This window comes from Morone saxatilis, unplaced genomic scaffold (genome assembly GCF_004916995.1).
Source record: "Morone saxatilis isolate NCDOM2014 unplaced genomic scaffold, NCSU_SB_2.0 Contig18, whole genome shotgun sequence".
In the NCBI taxonomy this organism is placed as follows: Eukaryota; Metazoa; Chordata; class Actinopteri; family Moronidae; genus Morone; species Morone saxatilis.
In genome coordinates, this window is record NW_023339740.1 from 27295604 (window position 1) to 27316267 (window position 20664).

Consider the following 20664-nt stretch of genomic DNA (forward strand, 5'->3'; position numbering starts at 1 on the left):
CATTAGTGTATAATCACCTGCAGGACAGGAATCGTTGTGTTTTTGTTACCTTAGAATTAGCTGTTTTTATCCACAGAGGAAGCGGGTTCCATGAAGTCCACCATGTTGAACCACCATATTTCTACAGTGGCCTGAATGGACAAACCGAACACTGGCTCTAAATTTGCTTTTTTCATAGTTTCTCCTATATGCTTGGAAGGCGAGTGGTATTTAGTTGGTTGAAATCTGCAGCTTCACCACTACATGCCACTGAATCCTACACACTGGTCCTTCATTAACAGTCAGTCATTAACATAAACGTTAACATAAGAAATATTTTTTTTCTTTTTTAGGATTTGAGTAAACTAACCATTTACATATCTGTGATCAAATAAATCAAGGTTCACTTACTTGTTTTTCACCAGGGTTTTTGAGAGTGTCTGTCAACTCTCTAATCTCAGTGCTTTTGGAAATGTGTGTGTGTTCATATTCCAGTTTTCTGTTTGCACTGATGAATGGAAACTTCACAGGGAGCTATTTTGTGCTGATTCATCCCTGCAAGTTCCAACTTGACAACACGAATATGTTGGAAATGTAGAGCAAAACCATATACTTCTGTGTTGGATGTGTTTTGCAGGGGTGATGCCATCCTACATTATACCAGTGCCTGTATGACATTTAACTAAAGTAATGTGAGCCACCACAGGCCTTAATTTAACTGCTACTCCCACTTCGCTAGTGGAGACCCATGACTTCCCGTACAGTCACTCGGTTCTAATAATATCTTCACTGACACATTCTATTTCTCTTTAGAAAATCCATTCGTTACAAGAACGACCAAACTTTAATACTCTGTTAAGTGGAAGCCTTGGAACAGTCTGAAACAGAAAGGTTTTGGCGTTGGTGCACTTGTGTCAGTAGTATACATGGAAACACATGTCTGAGTAGTTGATGTCTCTTTTCTTTGTTTAACAGGAAAGTTGACCATCAGGACAATAACTGAGTGAATCCATTGAAGAGTTTGTGATGTGGTCTAACATTCAGTGTCATGGTTTTAAAAAATAAATGGAATTCAATAGGATAGCCACAAGGACAACATTTGTATTTCTGTGTGTGTACATGCATGATGAGCGAGTATACGTGTGTGTGTGTGTGTGTGTGTGTGTGTGTGTGTGTGTAGTCTGCCTGTGGTTAGCTTGTTATGCGATGAGCAGGGAAGTTTTCCAGCGCAGGGCTTGATTCAGTTAAGACGGCTGAGGGATGGTTCACTCTCATGGCATACCAGCAACAACCCATCTGGTTCACTGTCTCCGTGTGTGTGGGTGTGTGAGAGAGAGGGTGAGAGAGAAAGTGTACCGTAGCCAGAAGAGGAGTTAAGAGGTGAACAGTGTTGCATGTAAAGACCTTGTTAGCACACTTGCGGTTCGCAACAGGCTTGCTTAGACTGTGCGGTCAATTTGGGTGAGAATCCATCAGTTGGGTGTTCATAATGTGCACATCAGAGGGGGGAAGTGACTGCATTAGTACTGTACTTCACTGAAACGTTGAGCAATTTAACTTCAAGCTTAGCTGACTCTTTTTCATATTCAATATGTAATAAAGCATAAAAAAATGTCTATCTCTAAAATGCCAACTTTTCAGAAACTCAAAATCTCAAAAAAATGCATTGAAATAAGGATTCAATGCATTTTTCATCAATGTGAAGACTGTTTAAGAGCCTCTTTGAACTTGTAGAGAAGCATGTGGTCATGCAACTGATATGAAAACAGAAAAAATGCCAATTTTGTATGATTTAATAGCAGCAAGAGAACCAAAAGCTAGGTGGGAATGCATCAATAGTGGAGCAGACCTCATGAGGGAGGAAGCAGCACAAAGGTTTACACAAACAGTTAAAGGTCCAGTGTGTAACATTTAGGAGAATCTATTAGCAGAAATGGAATATAATATTAAGAGGTATGTTTTTGTATATATAAAATTAACAGTTATCGTGTTTTTGTTACATTAGAATGAAACAATTTTATCGACAGAGGGAGCGGGTCCTCTTCTACAAAGTTTCTAGCTCTAGATAGGCCAGTTCTTGTTTTTGGCCACTGTAGTTTCTCCTACACGTTTGGAAAGTTGAACTCTATTAAAATGGTTGCAATCTGCAACTTCACTGTTAGATGCCACTAAATCCTACACACTGATCCTTGAAACTGTTCCCCTTTCAGCCTAGGCTGATAGCCAACCACCTCAGGCCAGACAACCCAAGAGATGTGAGGGAGACTTAAAAGGGTTAAAAGATTTGAGATATATAAAGTGTTTAGCCCCTGATGTGCCTTAAAATCATACAGTTAAAGACCCCAAATACAGTTTTATGCACAACAGACTTGTGAGGAGAGGCCAGCATAGAGGTGATGTGGTTTCTCTTTTTGGTGCCAGTAGGAAAAGACTGGCTAACACTCACAGGTGATACAGTTGTCAAGCTGGCAGTAAATTGGCCAGATGATCAGACTGAAGAGCTATTATCTTATTATTCAATTACTGAGTCTGAAAGTTATCTTGTTCTTTGCCGTTTTCTCTGGGGGAAGGAGTTGATTTTGCACTAACCAAAAAATATGCGACTGACATCCAAGAAGTCACTGAACATAATCTAACACATTTGTAATTATTTATTCAGGATGATCTTCTAGAAATGGAATATAATATTTATAGATTTGTTTTCATTTGTGTATAATACCTGAAAATAAGAAACGCTATATTTTTCTTACCTCAACAGCTCAACTGGACTAGTTAATTTTCTTCCCCATTGTTATATCTTCATCCTTGGGTTAGAAATCTAATTGTAGATCAGTTTTTTATATAACTTAGGTACTTTAGTTAGTATTGAATACAGTCAAATCGTTTTAAAAATGGTAGTATTGAAAAAGTATTGAAATATCTTTTGACAGCCTTTGTTAGCAAGAGCACTTATCTGCCTTTTATCTCTTGTCGTTGTGGGTTAGGATTAGCGTCTAGATTAGGGTATCGATGTTTGCAAGTAAAGCCAGTAGCTTATTCTTTATTGAGTGTTGTGTAAATAAGCATCTACAACTTTCTCCAACATTTTACAATTGTATGCAAAAGACATTTGGGGAGTTTTTTTTTCATTGAAAAGGTGTAAACAGCCTCTTGAGGGTATTGAACAGAAAACCCCATATATACAGCAAACATTAATGCATTGTTTCCTTTTATTTCATAAATTGAACCAAAATGAAATCATAATTGTGGCATGTGCAAATGTTTGGGCAACCTACACTGTCAGTACTTAGTAACTCCCCCTTGCTGATATCACAACTAGCAGACGTGTTTTATTGCGAGCTAGAAACCTTTTAGTTCTTGTATTTGGGATTTTTCATTCTTCCTTGCAAAAGGCTTCTAGTTTAAGTCTAGTCTAAATATTTAAGTCAGGGGACTGAGGGTCATTCCAAAACCTCCAGCTTGTGTCTCTTGAGGTAGTCCATGGTGGATTTTGAGGTATGTTTAGGATCATTATTCTGTTGAAGAACTGTTCCTTTCTTTCCAGCTTCAGCTTTTTTGCAGATGCTGTGATGTTTGCTTCCAGATTTTGCTGGTATTTAGTGGAATCCATTCTTCCCTCTACCTGTGTAATGTTTCCTGGGCCACTGGCTCCAACACAACAGTTAAACAGTTGGGGAGGTGTTTATTTCATGAAATACTGCTCTTTTTCTCTCCAAACATACCTTTGCTGATTGTGGCCAAAAAGTTCTATTTTAACTTTCAGTACTTGTTTCCAAAACACATCAGGCTTCTGTAGATATTCTGTTGCATACTTCTGACGTTGGATTTTATGATGTGGACACAGGTAAGGTTTTCTTCTACTGACTTTTCCATGAAGGTTTGGGCGTTGGATCTGTTGAGTCTGCTAAAACTTGCATTTCAATGGGGGTTTTCAGTTGCCTTTTTGACCAGCATACGAGCAGTTCTCAGAGAGTTTTCTTGGTCTTCCAGATCTCATCTTGACCTTCACAGTACCCCTAAACTGCCATCTCTTAATAACATTTCACACTGTGGAAACTGCAAGCTGACAATGCTTTGCCATCTCCTTGTATCCTGCTGCATTGTTGGCATCATTGTGCTTGTTAGAACCCATGGCTGATTGTTCACACAAGGTTTGAAGAGTCACAGTATTTGTAAAGGGTTGAAATTGGCACCATTTGTCTGAGACCTTGTAAAAAGAATCTGAGACTGCAGAACTCTTAGGTTGCCCAAACAATTATGTTTTATTTTTTTTGTTTTTTCAGTTTATGAAATAAAACGAAACAATGCATGAATGTTTGCTGCAAATATTGTGTTTTATGTTACATACCCTAGAGAGGCTGTGTTTACATTTTTTCAATGAAAGAAATCACCAAATGTGTTATTTGTCAAGAAGTGGCCAAAACCTTCGTATACAACTTTATGGGACTTCTGTGCATTTGATTTTTGTTTATACATGAAATCTGATCAATTCTGAGCCACCTGCTACTCCACAGTGCAGCCAGTCCTCATAATGGATGGATATGTGATTTTGATTGTATAAATTAGGCCAACACATACCATAGGAACAAATATACCTATATACAGTTAGTTACGTGAACAAGTAGGACCTGCATATATCAGTCCATGTGTTAAGAGGAGGATTACGCTCACGTATACACATTTGCTAATACATGTAAATGCAAACATACAAACAGGGAGAAAGTAGAGAGGCATTTCAGGACAGCCTGTCTTAATTCCCAATCATCAGCACAGCGTCCAAAGACAAAGCCATTGTGACAGCATCACTAACGAGGGACAGATTACAGGAATGAAGGGATGGCAGAGGAGATGAGGAGAGGAGTGCATCAAGACAGAGTTGGAAAAGGAGAGGAAGAGATTTAAGGAGGAGGATGAGGAGAGGAGACAGGATGGGATTCAAAAACCCCAATCTCTGCAGACGGGCTCTCATTACTAATAAAGGGCAGATGACAGCGGGGGCATTATGGCGTGGCACTGCAGCCTCCCTATAACTGAGGGGGAGAGAAAGGTCTGATGTAAACACAAAGAACTGCACCCTCTCCTCATCACTTTGGCCTCTGACACGAGAGATAAACAACAAAATATCATTTAACGTGTGAGAAGCGATCTGCCGACCGACCTCCAGTGTGGAATTAAGCTTTCGTTGCTACACCAGCGGCTACGATGTCATGCAAGCAGCTGGATTCACATCGAAATGCTTTTTTTTTTTGTCGTCAGAGACTTTGTGTTGGTTTGCGGGTTGTGCCTCCCAAAATGCAAGTGATGTGCCTTTGAACAGGGCAGTTAACAACACCACCGCTCTATAATGTCGAGCTTGCCCAAAAGCAACCAGTAGTTCAGACTGATGGATGTGAGCTCTTGTGCATGAAACAGTGAAAAGCACCATCTGTATTTTCTTTATCTCTGTAATAATTTGTGCCCAGTGTACGTCCACATGTTTTGGATAGAACGAGAGGGGAAGAAAGCTAAAGGAACGTGGGCCAGAAGAGAGAAAGGAAACATAATTCTTTCTGAATCATTTGTGTTTTTCCCCAACTTTATTTGAAGAACTTAATTTTCAGTCATTTTTCAACCCAGCAGGAAACCTCTCATCGTGGGGAACATGTAGGAACATTCAGCAGAGCTGGGAATAAAATAACAAAGAGAGAAGCTGTAGAGTAAAGCAAAAAGACATGCTGGAAATATTCTGTAACATTTTGGACTAAATCATTGTTGATCTTCAGACTTTAACCCTGATGGACAGTACTCTTCAAGACTGTCCTTACCTGAAAAATGACACCAATACAAATGCTTTATGCTAGCTGTTGTGACTGACTGTTGTCTCTCACTATCACTACTGTGATACTGTACAGACGACTTGGATGGTCGAGTGAAAAAGAGGGATTCTGACATGGGAGAGGGCTGTTTGTCAGTCAATGTCGACTGCTTTCAACTATCATAAAGATCTGTCCATGATTCCACGTTGTTGGGTCGATGTGATTGGAACACTTTGTTTGGGGGGCAGTGAAAAACAGCATTTTCTGGACTGACTGGGAGCGTGTGCATGTGTATATCTTTGGCTACATTTTCAGATCTGTTTCTCCACCGTTTGATGATACTCGATGCTGGAGATTAATATCAAAAAGTGGAGAAGAATGTCAAGAGTACGAGTGTGTACATTTCCAAATGCTCTCTTGCAATCTGACTTCTTGCAACTTGATTAATTACCAACTTGACCGAAATTATAAATAAGGGAACGGGTTTTGAATGAACATTAACAAGGACTGAGCTATTAATATCTTTCATATCAAACATGCAATTTTCAAACAGAGATTTTTATTAGATCCTGTTATCTTAACAAGTTTTAGGAACTGAACGTTTTAGTCTCCATATATTGTAGCTGAAGCAGCACTCTGCAGTGAGATGTCGATGCAACAGGATCATTTCAGTGGTCATCACTCAGGTCTCATTAGGCCGTGTTCAGACAGACAACAGCACAGCATGAAAAATAGCAAACCCCCCTTATTCATTTCCATGAGGCCGGTCTGTAACACAGAGGGAAGTTTATCAGGCAAAGTCTCTCTCCATTCAAATGTTATGTTTTTGTCCTTTTTGTTACAGTGTGATGCTGGATCTTCACTGTGCAGAGTTTGACACTAGAACAATGTTTTTACATTCATCTGCTGAAAGTGGAAAGTTTCTCTGAGCTCACTGAAAATCTGATTTTTGTTTAGGGGTGCATGATATGTGACATCACAAATAGTTTGGAAGCCAACCCTGGTCCAGTGGGATGCAGAAACCTGAAGGTGCCAGGGCACATACACTGAGAATGGACTTTACAGTGAAGTAGGAGACATCCTGTGTCCAGCAGGAAAACTTTAGAAATGAACAAAATGTGCACATTCATAGATTTTTAACAAGGTAGAAGGACAAGATGCTTTTTTAAGGATTTTATTGTGGAAATTGTACTTACAGACATGATTGATCCAAGCAGACTTTGGAACAGTAGGGTGCTTTAGTGGCCATTTAAATACTGTACATACTTTGTAGATTGTTGTAGTTTTTTAAGCCTCAAGACTTTGGCCACATTTTACACAGTCAGATGAGACTTTGGAGCAGCATGTCAGTGTTACCATTAGTGAACTACTGGTATGAATCAATGTATCTTCCCTCATTTGTTTTATGTTTACTTTGAAGTTTGCTTTTCTTTGGCTGAGTGATTTGACGTAAGAGAACTGTAGGAGGAAACAGGAAAATGTATTATTATAATTAATTATTTGATGTAGAAATGAGATAAGTCTGCAATTTGCTTTGTAGATAACTGATAACATATAGAACACCAAAACAAGCCTGGAGTGAAATTTATTGGCAATAATGGAGGGAATTTTTTTTTCCGTTGAGGCCTCACAGTGGATTTATGTTGCCTGAAATATCTACTGAATGTTTCACTTTTGAGGTTGGAAAAGTGGCTGGAATTGGGATACACTGTATATAGACTGTATATATTTTGTTACACATGGCAGGGTCACCCTCATCAAAAGGGTCATTTCTGGACTCTAATTAAGAAGAGTTGCAGCGCTTTAGGTTGGCTTCTTTTCATCTTTCTTTCCTGCCTGCATTTGTTTTCACTCTCTGATGTCCAACCAACCTCTAAATCAACCTCAGTGCTGTATATTACAGAAAATTATTTCACGTTTAAACCGGAGCCAAAAACACTAAAGCTCTCCTCTCCATCGCTGAACATCAAAACCACATTTTCTATCTAGGCTAAACCATGCTTTAATAGCATGAGACAGCTATATGAGATATGCGGATATGGTTTAACCTGATATGTCATGATGCATTGTGAAATATCAAAACACTTATTCCTTGAGTTCAAACCCCTTAAAAGTTTTGATCTGAAGTCCTCAGGCTTTTAAAAAGACATACAATCTGATGTATATGTGTGTTCACAACAGGGAAAACATCAGATATGTTGAAGAGACTTTAAAAGCTTTTTTCTGTTCCTGAATACTTGTGGCCAAAATTCCACTCTCAAAGCAGCAATACATCACCCACAATATTTTACTGACTCTTGTCAGATCTGGACTCCAGCACATCAGTTCACATAATACTTCACAGTAATTATCCTGAGTCCAAATCTGAGGCTTCCAAACACCTGAACAACATTTATAGTGCGTGAAAAAGTATTCAGTCACCGTTAGCTTATGCACATTTTTCACAATCTTCTGATGAAATGGAGACAGTTGATGGAGGGAGTCAGAGGAGCTGACATCTTGGTTTGCCAGTTTTTTCCTCTTTTGTTGCAATGTGAACTGGAAAGTAAGGTGCAGACCAGCTGTTTGAATTCTCAGAGTGGACGTCTCTGGTCCTTGAGGCTCACACATTTCTGTTAGACCAATTCAAGACAATGTTATGGGATTTCAGGGCATAGTGGAACTCGGATCTAGTATTGCACAGTGTGAGATACCCAAGGTCGCTTAAAGGACCAGTGTGTAGGATTTAGTGGCAACTAGTGGTGAAGCAACTGACTAAACACAGCTTGTGTCTGTATTTGACAACCTGGGAATGAGAACGGGCTGTGAAGTGTGTAGGAGAACCTATGGTGGCCGCAGAACAAAAACATATCTATGTCCATATCCATGTCTTTTGACCTGCACATTACAATCAATGCTTTTGTGTAGCTGAAAGAATTCTGTATCGTATGCATCCATATGGAGACACATTTGTTTCCACTGTGTGCAATACGTCTGCAGTGCTTTACAATTATTACTGTGCTTACAGCATACTACATGTGCACTTGAGGTGAGGTTATTTATAAATGATACATATACAAAGAATGCAGTTGCACAGCCGTAACCAAACACAGATGTGTGATGAGCAAAAACCTGACAAAATAAATTGTGGACTGAATCAAAAATATTTTTACTATTTACTGTTTTCACTTTTATCTGTCAGAAAGAAGAAAGAATATAAAAGAAGGACTTGGAAGAAAGAGGGAGAGAAAACGACTACGGCTGCTCGTCAGCGACAACGTTGGCAACTCGGCGAACGGAACAACAGACGCCGCCAGAGAGCATGGGGATCCCTGAGGATGAGGTGCACGCAGCTCACCGCGACACCTGACACATGTTGGAGTATCAGTCAGCTGACATCAGCATGAGCTTTGAAGTCAGAGACCAATTCATTGTTTATTATGTTTCCAATCAGCCTTTATAATAAATGTATTAAAATGCACTGCCATTCACCAGAATCCTGTTTACTGGAAACTCAAAGGAACAATTAAGCAGATATTATGACTAAGAAATTCTTGCGTTGTGATGCATGTGACCAATGAGTCAAAGTTCCCCACCCAAGAAATGTTGAAACTTGGTGGTAGCCAATAAAATAACTGTCCCTTTGGATAAAACCAGCTCTTTATCTGGAATAAGAACAGTTTGAGTTTCACAGAATTGTAATGAATCAGCGAATGTCTCTCTGACATTTTCTTGTGAGTTCCAAAAGTCAGAAAATCGATCAGACTCACAGAACTTCAGACGCAAATTAAATTTGTGCATTTACATTCAAGAAAGAAATCTAAAAGAAGTTGTGATACCAACAAATTCTACAAATAGTATCAGAAGAGATTAAAGAAAATAAAGAAATACCTTACCTGTAAAGAAGTTCATCCATCTAGATTGTTTTGGTGTGAGTTGCTGAGTTTTGGAGATATTGGCTGTAGAGATGTCTGACTGTACAACAACGTTTCTTTCTAGAAATCTTGACCCGGTTATTTAAGAAAATCAACAGACCTTGTTGTAATAGTCGTTTCATGTAGGAACTATTTTCTATCAAACTACATCCGCATACTGTCCTGTACGTTGCAGCACAGCTGAGGTGGAAGCCATCAGTGTTTACATCCTGTATGAGCCTCCCATCCATGAGTAGATGCACTGTGATGTATAGAAAAAAAAATAGTTCCTCACAACAAGATCTGCGGATTATCTTGAGTAAATGGGTCATGATTTCTAGAACCTCTCTGGTTCTGTTATATTGGAGAGAATGGAGACACCTCTACGGCCGATATCTCCAAAACTCAGCAACTCACAGTTTAGATGGATAAATAGCACAAAACATAAGAGGGAAAATATGTATTTTTGATTTTGGGATCAACTGTCCCTTTAAGGAGATTTCTTGTTAACGAAGTTTCTGTTTACGTTCAGTGTTTCTCACCAAGACTCGCTGCGTTCATCATTAAGGTCTGACAAATGTGTGGAGTGCATGTCCTTTATCTCTTTGCAAAGCTAAAGTTTGAAACCTGTATTGTTTACATCCATGTTTACTAGCTCGCCGTCTTCTTCTTCACCGCCTGTGTTGGTATAGGACATGCTACTGTGGCGTGTGTGTGTCCTCAACAACACGAGACAAACACAACCATGGCTCCGTAGCATTAATGGTGGTCAACAACTCCACAGGGAACCTTTCATTTCTTAATCTAAACAGTTAAACTCTTCGGTAAGTCTTCAATCTGTCTCTCAAAGATGTTTGTGTGCTTCCTTCATGAACCGTGTGTGTCACCTGCAGATAAATATTAGATGGGCAAAATAATGTGATTTACAGAATGTATAATTCAATATGATTAAATTAAAGATGACGATAGGCTTTTACTTTCAACAGTTTCTCTAAATACGGACACGCTGTTCAGTAAAGTTGCCACATAAGTACCTGATTTCTTCACTTTAACAGCTTTTTGACTCTGGCCTTTAAATCATCTCATAAAAATAACCCTCTTCTGGTTTGCTCTTTTTTAATCATTCAAAAATGTAGATACAGACAAATGTTGCCTATTGTGTTTCACAAAAGTTTGTTGTATTTGTCAGAAAAAAGAAGGAATTCACACACAGTCCAACTTATTACCAACCTCACACTTTGCCTTTAAATCACATAGTATTTAATTGACATTTTCAATACGTAGGGACGGTTGTATTCAGTTATTTTTTTAGCCTGCGTTATCTGATATTGCACAAGTAAAGCTGAGGTGGAGTGACTCAAGATGTGGGTATTCCTTTTTTTCAGATCTCTTCTGTTCATTGGTTAGCTTCAGTTGTATATTTATCAATATTTCTCCGACTAAATGGGATTTTATTCCACGACATGAATGTATGTTTCAATAAATGTATATTTTGATGCTGCAGGCTTGGTACACTGTTTCATTTATATATTTTACTGACTGCAAACTGCAACTATTTGCAGACTTCTGCCTTTTTAAATATTCTTGAATTTAACATTGTATATATGTCATTAAGATTTGAGGTTTTGACAGCAGAGTGAAATATTTTCTTCTCTCACTGATTTCTTTGCTGCTCTGCGATCACTGTTCTGATCTTTTTGTTTGTTAGGCAAATTGCAGTATTTATTTCTGACCGTGTTTCTGTGACTGGACTAGCTAGGACTGTTTTTGATTTGTTTAGTTTTTTCTCAAAACTTTTCAGAATCAAATGTATTGGCAGTTTTCACATACAAGGAATCAGACCTGTTGTTTTGTTGCATATCAATAAACTTAGTGAGAGAAAAATAAAAAAGATATAAAGCAAAAGTACTGCAAGGCCAGAAGCACAAGAGAATGAACAGTCCATTAAAGATAAATTTGAAGGGTGCCCGGTTCGCTCAGTCGGTAGAGCTGGNNCTGCAGCGGCCCGGGTTTGAATCCTTTGCTGCGTGTCATCCCCACTCTCTCTACCTACATTTCTTGTCTATCTCCGGCTGTCACTATCAATAAAGGCAATAAAAGGCCAAAAAAATAACTTAAAAAAAAAAAAAGATAAATTTGAAAATGTGCAGGTCAAAAAAGCGACATTAAAACGAGGAGCGATTTGGCTGTAAGGTAGACGTTCCATGGAACTGGTTTCATTAGCATTGAGCTAGCTTTCAATATTTAGCAGTCCTGATGTTTTGGTATTTTTGTTCTGCACTTTCCAAGAGATCATCAGACAGACAGCATAGAAAGTTCTCTTTTGATCATGGTGCCTTTTCTTCAGTCACTGCTATTGCTAAATGCCTATTTTGCAGGTCAAAGATATCTACGTTACATAGACTGTAACTGTATTTATTTTTATTTATCTTTTATGAGACAAGACCTGAGTCCTGGTCAAGATGACAGTTTCACATAAAAACATTTAAATAAGTTTATTTCAATAAAAAGCAGGTCAACTACTCATTTAAATATCATGCTGTTGAAACAACCATTGACCTTTAAACATTTTCCCTTTTCAACCAGTTATTTAACCAGTTGTAATCTACATGTCGTTTGACCTGCAAATCCCCAAATAATTTTTTTAAGATTCAGTCAATATTTATTCAACTTTTAGGTTTAATTAGGTTACATTTGCTTTTGTATTATTATAGATGAAGCGTGAAAAGTGATAATTCTATGATATAACAATCTAAAATGGCTCATTCTGCATAATGATTCATTTTGCTGATATTTTTTTATTTCTACATGGTTGTATTAGTATTTTTTATATTAGTAAAAGATCAGAGAACTTCTTCTATAACTGCTGCCAACCATTCCAGCAGCAATGTGCTTATTAAATGTCTGTCTATGAGGAGGCTGCATTCTTATAGCACTTTTATCCAAAACTTCACAAGCTTTTTGCTGCTCATTCACACACACGTTGTATCGTTCTCTCTACCAGCTCAATCCTTTTCCTCATTACAGGGCCACTGCACTCTTTCACAGCATGCATTGTGCAGAAAGCAGAGCAACACATTGAACTGGCTGACAGACCACTTCAGGGTCTTCACAGTCAACAAACCTGAAATCTGACAAAGTAAAGAATCTCCACAGTTAATGAATTACTCCTCAGGGACAAAAGAAAGTTGAAAGTCATCTTTTATTGCACAATAAAAGATCACACATACCATGTTTTGACTCATGAGATTGGTCCACATGGGAATACAGAGAGCTATAGTTACAAATAAGAAACAAAAAGAAAGGAAAAAGATTAAAAACCCCACCACTTAACTTAGTTAGCAATGACCAGGTTTCTGACTACAGGAGCAGCCAGTGATGGTCTTTTCTCCACTTTTTAGAAGAAAATCCTCGTGGATTATTTTTACGCTTGGTTGGTTCTAATACAGGAGCTGTGAACAGTCAGATATTATTTAACCTGCCCTATCTGTGTAATATTGAGCCGGGTGGTTTCACAGACATGAATTTGGAGGAGGTTACTTTTCAGCTTGCTTTCACAGTTTGTCAAAAAATGTCCTGGAAACACTGGGGTGGAGGGATTACTCTACTGACCAAGTGTTGAGATTTCAGCATGTCTTTTGAAAATAAATGGGTCCAATTGGCTAACTCAAGAGAAATGGATGTAAGCTTACCATAAGTGGGAACTACAAGAATGCACAAGTTGCAGGGGAGTCTTAAACTACATATCTAAATATTACATAAGGGAGCTGTAATTCTTATTATATATTCACCTCTTCTGCCAAGACAATATTTCAGTGTCTGTGAAACCAGCCTGAAAAGAATTAAACCATGTACTGACACAAAGGATTTTCTCTTTTTTTGTAAAATTCTTTTTCACAAGGCAAAATAGGTTTGATATTTAATTTTTTTTTTTTAAATGGAACATGAGATTTTAAGCTGTTAATTGTATTTTCCTCTGTGTTCAGAATCGGAACCTCTGGATGTGTGTTTGGATTTCATCTTTAACCTATTACATACCGGATCTGGCCTCATTCTACAGGGAGGTCAAAAGTCAGGGTCAGCTACAAATCAGCTGGCAGGGGTTCAGTGTCTTGCTTAAGGACACTTAAGGAGGCCTGAACGTTGACCCTCTGAATAAATGAAGGCCAGGGTCCTCAAACCAAAGGCCATAACGCAGCCAGGAACAGAGTGATGGTGGTGATGCAGGCGGTCCAAACCGGGTCTCTCATGTGTATGTCAAACAGTATAACCAGCATGTGACGGTTTGGTTACGTGCTTACTTGAACGAATCAGGCCAACAGCCGGTGACGAGATGGTAATTAACATTTCTCAGGCATTATTATTTTAGAACTCCAGCATCTGTCTGTTGATTCTGCAACTGGAACTGGACTTACAATCCAGTATTTCTGATTTTAAGGAAACAAAAGGAGAGTAAAAAAAAAAAAAAGTTTTGTTCTGGTGTGTGGTTTCTGTAGCAGGGCACATTAACTGGCATGTCTGCTCCAGAAACTACAAGTTTTCAGTCATCTTCTCCTAAAATGTAGACAACAAATATACAAATGTCCATTTTATACATTTGGATCAACTGCTGCAACCTGGGTCCTATAGAATTGTCTCAGCCCAATAATCCCACTTTAATTGGATTATTATTGTATGGCACATGTAGCTCAGTTCGCCTAACTGTTGAGAAAATAAAAAAAGAGGTAAACTGGGGACTCTTTACCATCTAATTACATCTAAAAAGCAGATTAGCAGGTGACAAGGGCTACAAAGAAAAGCAGATAGTTTAACATCCATGTGAACCAAAATGCTTTTGTCGTTCAGGAGTCACGTTCAAGAGTAACAAAACCAACCATTAATCAGTCATGAGACAATGATGTAAAGACAAGAACTATACAATAAATACATTATTTATGATAAGAGATAAACGTTTACAACATTTTGAGGTGACCGTTCTGAAGAACATTTAAGTTAACCAAAAGGACTTCAATGAAAAGAAAGAACACTGTTAAAGAAGGCATGGTGTGACATGAACAGACAATACAGAGCCATCGCCTTGAACTGTTGCCACATACTGCACCTACGAGTGCAAGTCAGTTACAGGAAGTGATGTGTATACATGGGCTGTAGAGTTAAACATTTGTTTTTCAGATTATTTAATTGTGGTACAGAACAACTGGCTTCCACTTCTGATTTACTGCTTTTTTTTTTTTCAGGAATCTCAACAAACACACACGAACAATCGAATACTTAAGCTGGATACATACTATGTGCGTGAATTATCATCCTAGATGTGCTAGATACCAAACAGAAGGCCTCTGCAGTAAGAGAATGCCCTGGGATTTTATAGCCATTCTTAAAAGGAGACTCTGGTATTTCACAAACTTCGTCTTATTCCATTAACATTTTACTCAACGCCTCTGTAGAGATCTGACAAACTGAACAATGGTAAGAATGTTGCTGATCAGGCTATGTACTTGCTAGGGTTGATCAACTTAAGATAATTTACCAGTCAGACAATCACAAATTGATTTAAATCAAACGCACCTCAAGGTCTAAGCTTTATACAACAAGCACAACTGTATCTTGGCTGCTACTTCTCAAACAGGCACGCTAAATCCAAAGCAAACTAAGCCACAGCTTAACAAACATGTATCAGTATGGAAGGTCAAATTTGCAGCAATATCCACAAATACTTGCTCCATCTGCAAGAAACTTCAGTTGAAGCCTGAAAGACGAATTCAAGGATTTGTTTCGGTTACAAATGTCAATTTTTTCAAACGTTGCTCACGCTCTTTACTCTGACTGCCACCTCGCTGGAGTTTTCCAAATCTCTACTAAAGGAGTTGGTGAGTAAAACTTTATCATGAGTAATGGTCATGATGGACAAATATATAAAATAAAACCCCAACAAATCCAGAATTTCCCTTTACTGAACAGCATGGCATCATCTGCAAATGGTGCAATTGCACAAAGACTTACATTTTCAAATGTCAATCACTTCTCCAAAGATGATGTCACTACAGACACAAGACGTGCGCGAGTGGAGCCCACAAAAAGAAAAAGCATTTAAAGTAATTTTAGAGGCACTGGTAAGAAAACAGTCACTTTTTGTTAACTCTCCATTTGTGCTTTGAGGGATGACTGATTCAATTAACGTAGTGATTTGGACAGTGGTACCTTCGCATTACTGTTGGCTTTTGAAGATAATGCACATCACCAAGGCCGTGTACGCATACAAGCAAAGGACAAACTGAACACAAACACGATAACGTGTCCCTATATGGAGATGTAACAGAACATCTATACATAAAAATACTAGCTAAATAAGGCATTTTACTTTGAATAATACATAATGAAACTAAGAAAGAAAGAATGTCATATTTGGTGAGAGTTTGGCAAAGCAAAAGAAAAGGATAATAAATTATATGTAGCCACAAAGTTGTGACAAGGCAACAACTATGTTTTTTTCCCCCCCAACAAGAAATGTGACCTGTAAGGACGAGACTGAAGAAGAAACACAGCTCCACAACAAAACGTGTGCGCATGCATGCACACCGCGACCCTCTCCCATTATCTCACACACACACACGCTCACACACACGCATAAAGGAAATACAAGACAGTACAGAAACAGGTTAACATTCACAAAAAGACATTGTGCAAAAATAATGTTTTCATGTATGAAAACAAAACAAAAGTGAAGTCCAACGTCATAAACAGAAACATCTGACATAAACCCCCAAAATGCAGACCCTGTTCTGAAAAGACTGAATAAAACCAGCGACTTGCATCCATTTAATGTACAGTACAGTCTGTTTGATAAAGAAAACACTGGGACTAATCGCAACGCAAAAAAACCCTCGCATTTGTCAAGTATTTTTTTTATCCCAATGGAGAAAAAAAACAAAAGGTGAAAGAAAGAAATGGTGCACTTAAAAAACATAAAACAGCAATATACAGCGATAGATTTACATATTTAGAAACTCTTAGTATGAACTGCTATTAAAACTAATCTGAGGAAAAGAAACGAGACGAAGAGCAACGACGAGGCACTCAACCCGAGTGATTCACACCGCTTTGTATCCCTCCTCTTCCTGTTTTATCTGTTCCTAAAAAACAGACTATTCCCTTTCACTGGACAGATGTTGACAACGCACAGATAATATCTTTCTGAACACAGAATCCCACCCAATAAAAACGTGAGAAGAGGACAGTATGGCCAAAAAAAAAAAAAAAAAGACATGATGCTACAGGTCATGATTGCAACCATTTTGCAGCAGTCATTTTATGTTTTCATTGATTGGCTGTAAGTTAATTCCATTTGGGACCAAATGGAATTAACTTACAATCCCTCCACCCCAGTGTTTCCAGGACAGGATACAATCTGCCTCCTACCACCCCCTGGTGGCCTGACTGAGCTCTTAACTTTGACTTCCTGTCTTTCATTTCTTGTGATTAGGCCTGGCAGGGATAATCTCTCAAAGTGACTGTGTGTGAGTTTTTAAAAGAAAGATACATGATCTAAAAAGTAATGAAACAAATTAATCTCATGATTGTTCTCTGCTTTTATCAATGAAAGCAAATGAGAAGATCTTCTTGTTCAGAGTACCTGTTGCACTCAACATTTCCTGTTCTTGGTATCTGGATTATTACTCTAGTGTGAAGAGCAAATTACATTTTAACTCTGAACTTCTTTTAAAAAGAAGTTATAGCAGCAATGGCATAGCATTGATAATAAAGTTACAGTAAAAAAAAAAAAATAATATGAATAAGGAATCTAACACGTGGGGGGCTGGCAGACAATGCTATCTTACAATTAAGATAAAACGTTCATGCCTGGGATTTATTAACTTCACTTGTATTGTGACTTTTTTGTTTCTTTCTGACTTGGCAGCTTTCTTAAATTCACTATTCTTTGAGTTGCATTAAGATGATTTAGAGACTTTCAAAAGGGCTACACTCTGAAATGTATCTGGCCTGCTGTCTGTTCTCTTGGTAGAGTAGCTCTTGCATATTATCTCAGGTTAATGTTATCAGTATTCAATCAGTATCGACTAGGAAAAGGCGTTTTAGTGTCACATGTATCTGGGAATGCTGGTTCAGACTCTTGTAACCAAGACATACTTCCAGGTTAATCTAGCCTGCAAGTTTTTGAACATTGCACAGACATAATCCCCCCCAAAAATGACTCAATTAAGTGGAGTGTGCCAGAAGTCAAAATAACAACAGTGCTCAGGTGAACAGGCTCGGTTTTCGACCTTGAACATAAGATACACACGTGCTCCTCCGCTTGAGCTTCTCTGAATTCACAAACTGTGGTGAGAAATTCTAACAGCTGTGCCACAACTCTCTTCATCATTCCTCGTGCAAACACACCAAACCAAAGCTGCAAGTCCAAAACTTTGCAACAGCTTTTCAACTTTTATAACAGGATCAATATTACCGCCAAAGCCGCCCCTTGGTTAACGCATCTGGCCTGCAGTGTGTAAGTGTGTGTGTGTGTGTTGCTGTTGAGAAATGTCCCTCCCGACTCAGTCTCGATGCAGAATGAAGGGGAAGTATACACAGATCATTTCTTACACTAGTTTTTTTGTATACAAGGAGGGAGTGGAGGGTGGGTGGGGTCTTGGTATATAAACAGAACCAAGTTGAATATAATCATCATCGTTATTATTAGTCATCATCATAATAAAAGTCTTTACATGGACATTGACTGACAGACACGGCACAAACTTTACACTGTTGCTCAGTCCAGAAAGAGAGCAACGGAGGAGAAAGGAGGAGAGAGCAGGAAGTGGTTGTCTCTCTTTTCTCTGCAGTTTTCTCCTCCTTTATGCTTCCTCTCCTTCCACCTGTCTCTGCTCCTCAGTGTCCTGCTTCTCCTCCTCTTCTATTGCCTCTCCTCCTGTGTCCTCCAATCTTTCCTCTTTCTCCTCTGTTGTTGCTCCCTCAAGATGGTTATGGGAGTCTGGTTCCTGGGGCTCTGCAGGCCCATCCTCTCCGTCTCCCTGTCCGGTCTGAGGCTCTTCAGTCAGAGACAGGCCTGGGTCTGGAGCCGAGGTAGAGGGGATGGAGGGGGATGAGGAGGAGGCTGGTTGGGGGGTAACACTAGCCTTAACTGTACTTTCTCTTTCCTCTACCTTTCCTGTCGCAGCTTTCTCCCTCTCCTCCTCTCTTTCCCCTTCCTCACGCCCTCTCTTCCTCCTCCTCTTGGGGCTGCCTGGGGAGCCGTCTACTGCTCCAGGAGGCATAGCAGGCAGCGCCATGATGCCACCGTGCGGCAAGAACATGTGCGGGTACAGCAGGCCGTGGGACATGCCCGGGATCAGGAAGGGGTTGAAGGTAAGATGGCTGCCGGTGCCGGCCCCGAGATGCGCAGAGCTAAGATGTGCCCTGCTGGTGGAGGTAATGATGGCCGCTGTCTCCGCCCCTCCTGGTCTTTTGCCGGCTTCTGCGGCTCCTTTCTCCTCCCGGCTCCTTTCCTTTTCACCTCCAGCAGAGCCGGAAGAGGCGGCACTCTCTCTCTCAGCAGGCGTTGTCGACGAAGGGCTGGCTGCCTCAGATGTAGATGGTGCAGTTGTTGTGGTGACCTTTGCAGCAGACAATGAAGAAGAAGAGGAGGAGCTGGGGTGAGGAGGTGGCGGCGCGTGCGCCATCATTGCGCCAACGCTGAACAAGGCGTGTTGCTGGATCGCAGCCCCATGGGGGTGCGGGATGCCGTGCAGCATCATGGGTAACATACTCAACCCATTCTTGGCATCTTCTGCAGACGCTCCAGCTCCTCCCGCCTGGACGGCGGCCGAGAAACCATGTGGAAATCCAGCCGCCATGATCCCGGAGATGGGAATTCCAGGAATGCCACCACGGAGGTTCTGCATGGCCACCATGGAGTCCATGCTGCCGATTAATCCGCCGTTCATGAAGAGTGGGGGGCCAAGGCCAGATGAGGCAGTATCGGAGACAGACAGGAGGGGCTTAGGCATCTCGCTGCGAGGCCGACGCCCACGGCGCCGAGAGCCCGGGTCTCTGTTGACTGGTTCTGTCAGGATCCGAGAAAACTTGCCCTCAGGGAGGAACCCCTGCAGGAGGAAGAGAGGAGGAGAGGAAAAGGTTAAAAGGTCATGGAGTTGCACATTAGTAGATAAGAGTTACTGTGTATGACACCGTACAGAAAGGAATCAGGAAACTCAAGGGAACAGTTAATTACAACAGTAAGAGTTCATAAGAGAGAAACATTGTTACAGCGTGTTTTACTCACAGAGTGTTTGACCACATCAGCCCAATCTGGAGCTACATAGTACTCTGAGTTAGCGTCCAGCCACCTGGAAAGTTCCTTTATGGCCGGAGCCATAGCACCACCAAGCTGCAAGGCAGGAAAACCAGTACAATATTACAACAATGATATCAATTCATATTTAGGAGTTTTCCTGCATTCTCAGCTTTATGGCAGCCTGCATTATTTATGTTGACCAACTGTTGTTGATGTACATTGTGTGTGTGTGTGTGTGTGTGTGTGTTCTACCCTGCGTCCGGTGCCTCGGTGCACAACAGGAACCCTCTCCTCCCCCGTCAAGGAGTTGATATCCAGCTTGGTGGGGTCTTTACAGCGATGCCTCCTCTGCTTGGGACGTTCAACAAAACCATGTAACAGACCTGCTCCAGACTGCAGAGTGGGACAGGAAGGACAGGAAGGATGTACAGGGGAAGTAACAGAGAATCATTTTGATGTGTATCCTCAAAAAAGCAGCTCAAAATGGTCAACAGAAAATATCCAAAAAGGCCCAGATTCTGTTTTAGCTGCACACATATAACCTCCAGCACATGCACTCTCCTGTCCTCCGGCTAACACCTTGCTGATAAAAGCAGTTACAGACTGAAATAGCCAAACGAAACCTCTGACTTACATGAGCAAACGCAGGGAGATCCATGCTGTAGCCCGGATTCTGCCTCAGCCACTCGATCAGGCCTTTGCT

General features: G+C 40.0%; 2 protein-coding genes across 2 annotated transcripts in view; one reads left to right on the forward strand and one right to left on the reverse strand.

Annotated features, from left to right (window-relative positions):
- Positions 1 to 11168, forward strand: part of rspo4 (R-spondin 4) — a 38743-nt gene extending 27575 nt beyond the window's left edge. Inside the window, exon 5 of the mRNA XM_035661199.1 lies at positions 8956 to 11168. Within this exon, the coding sequence (XP_035517092.1) occupies positions 8956 to 9089 (134 nt within the window). The 3' untranslated portion in view covers positions 9090 to 11168. The remainder of the gene's footprint in view (positions 1 to 8955) is intronic.
- A 1682-nt stretch (positions 11169 to 12850) lies between these two features.
- Positions 12851 to 20664, reverse strand: part of chd6 (chromodomain helicase DNA binding protein 6) — a gene marked incomplete in the record, with an annotated part of 91110 nt that continues 83296 nt past the window's right edge. The window contains 4 exon segments of the mRNA XM_035661471.1: positions 12851 to 19770; positions 19950 to 20054; positions 20214 to 20354; positions 20596 to 20657. Of these exon segments, the coding sequence (XP_035517364.1) occupies positions 18523 to 19770; positions 19950 to 20054; positions 20214 to 20354; positions 20596 to 20657 (1556 nt within the window).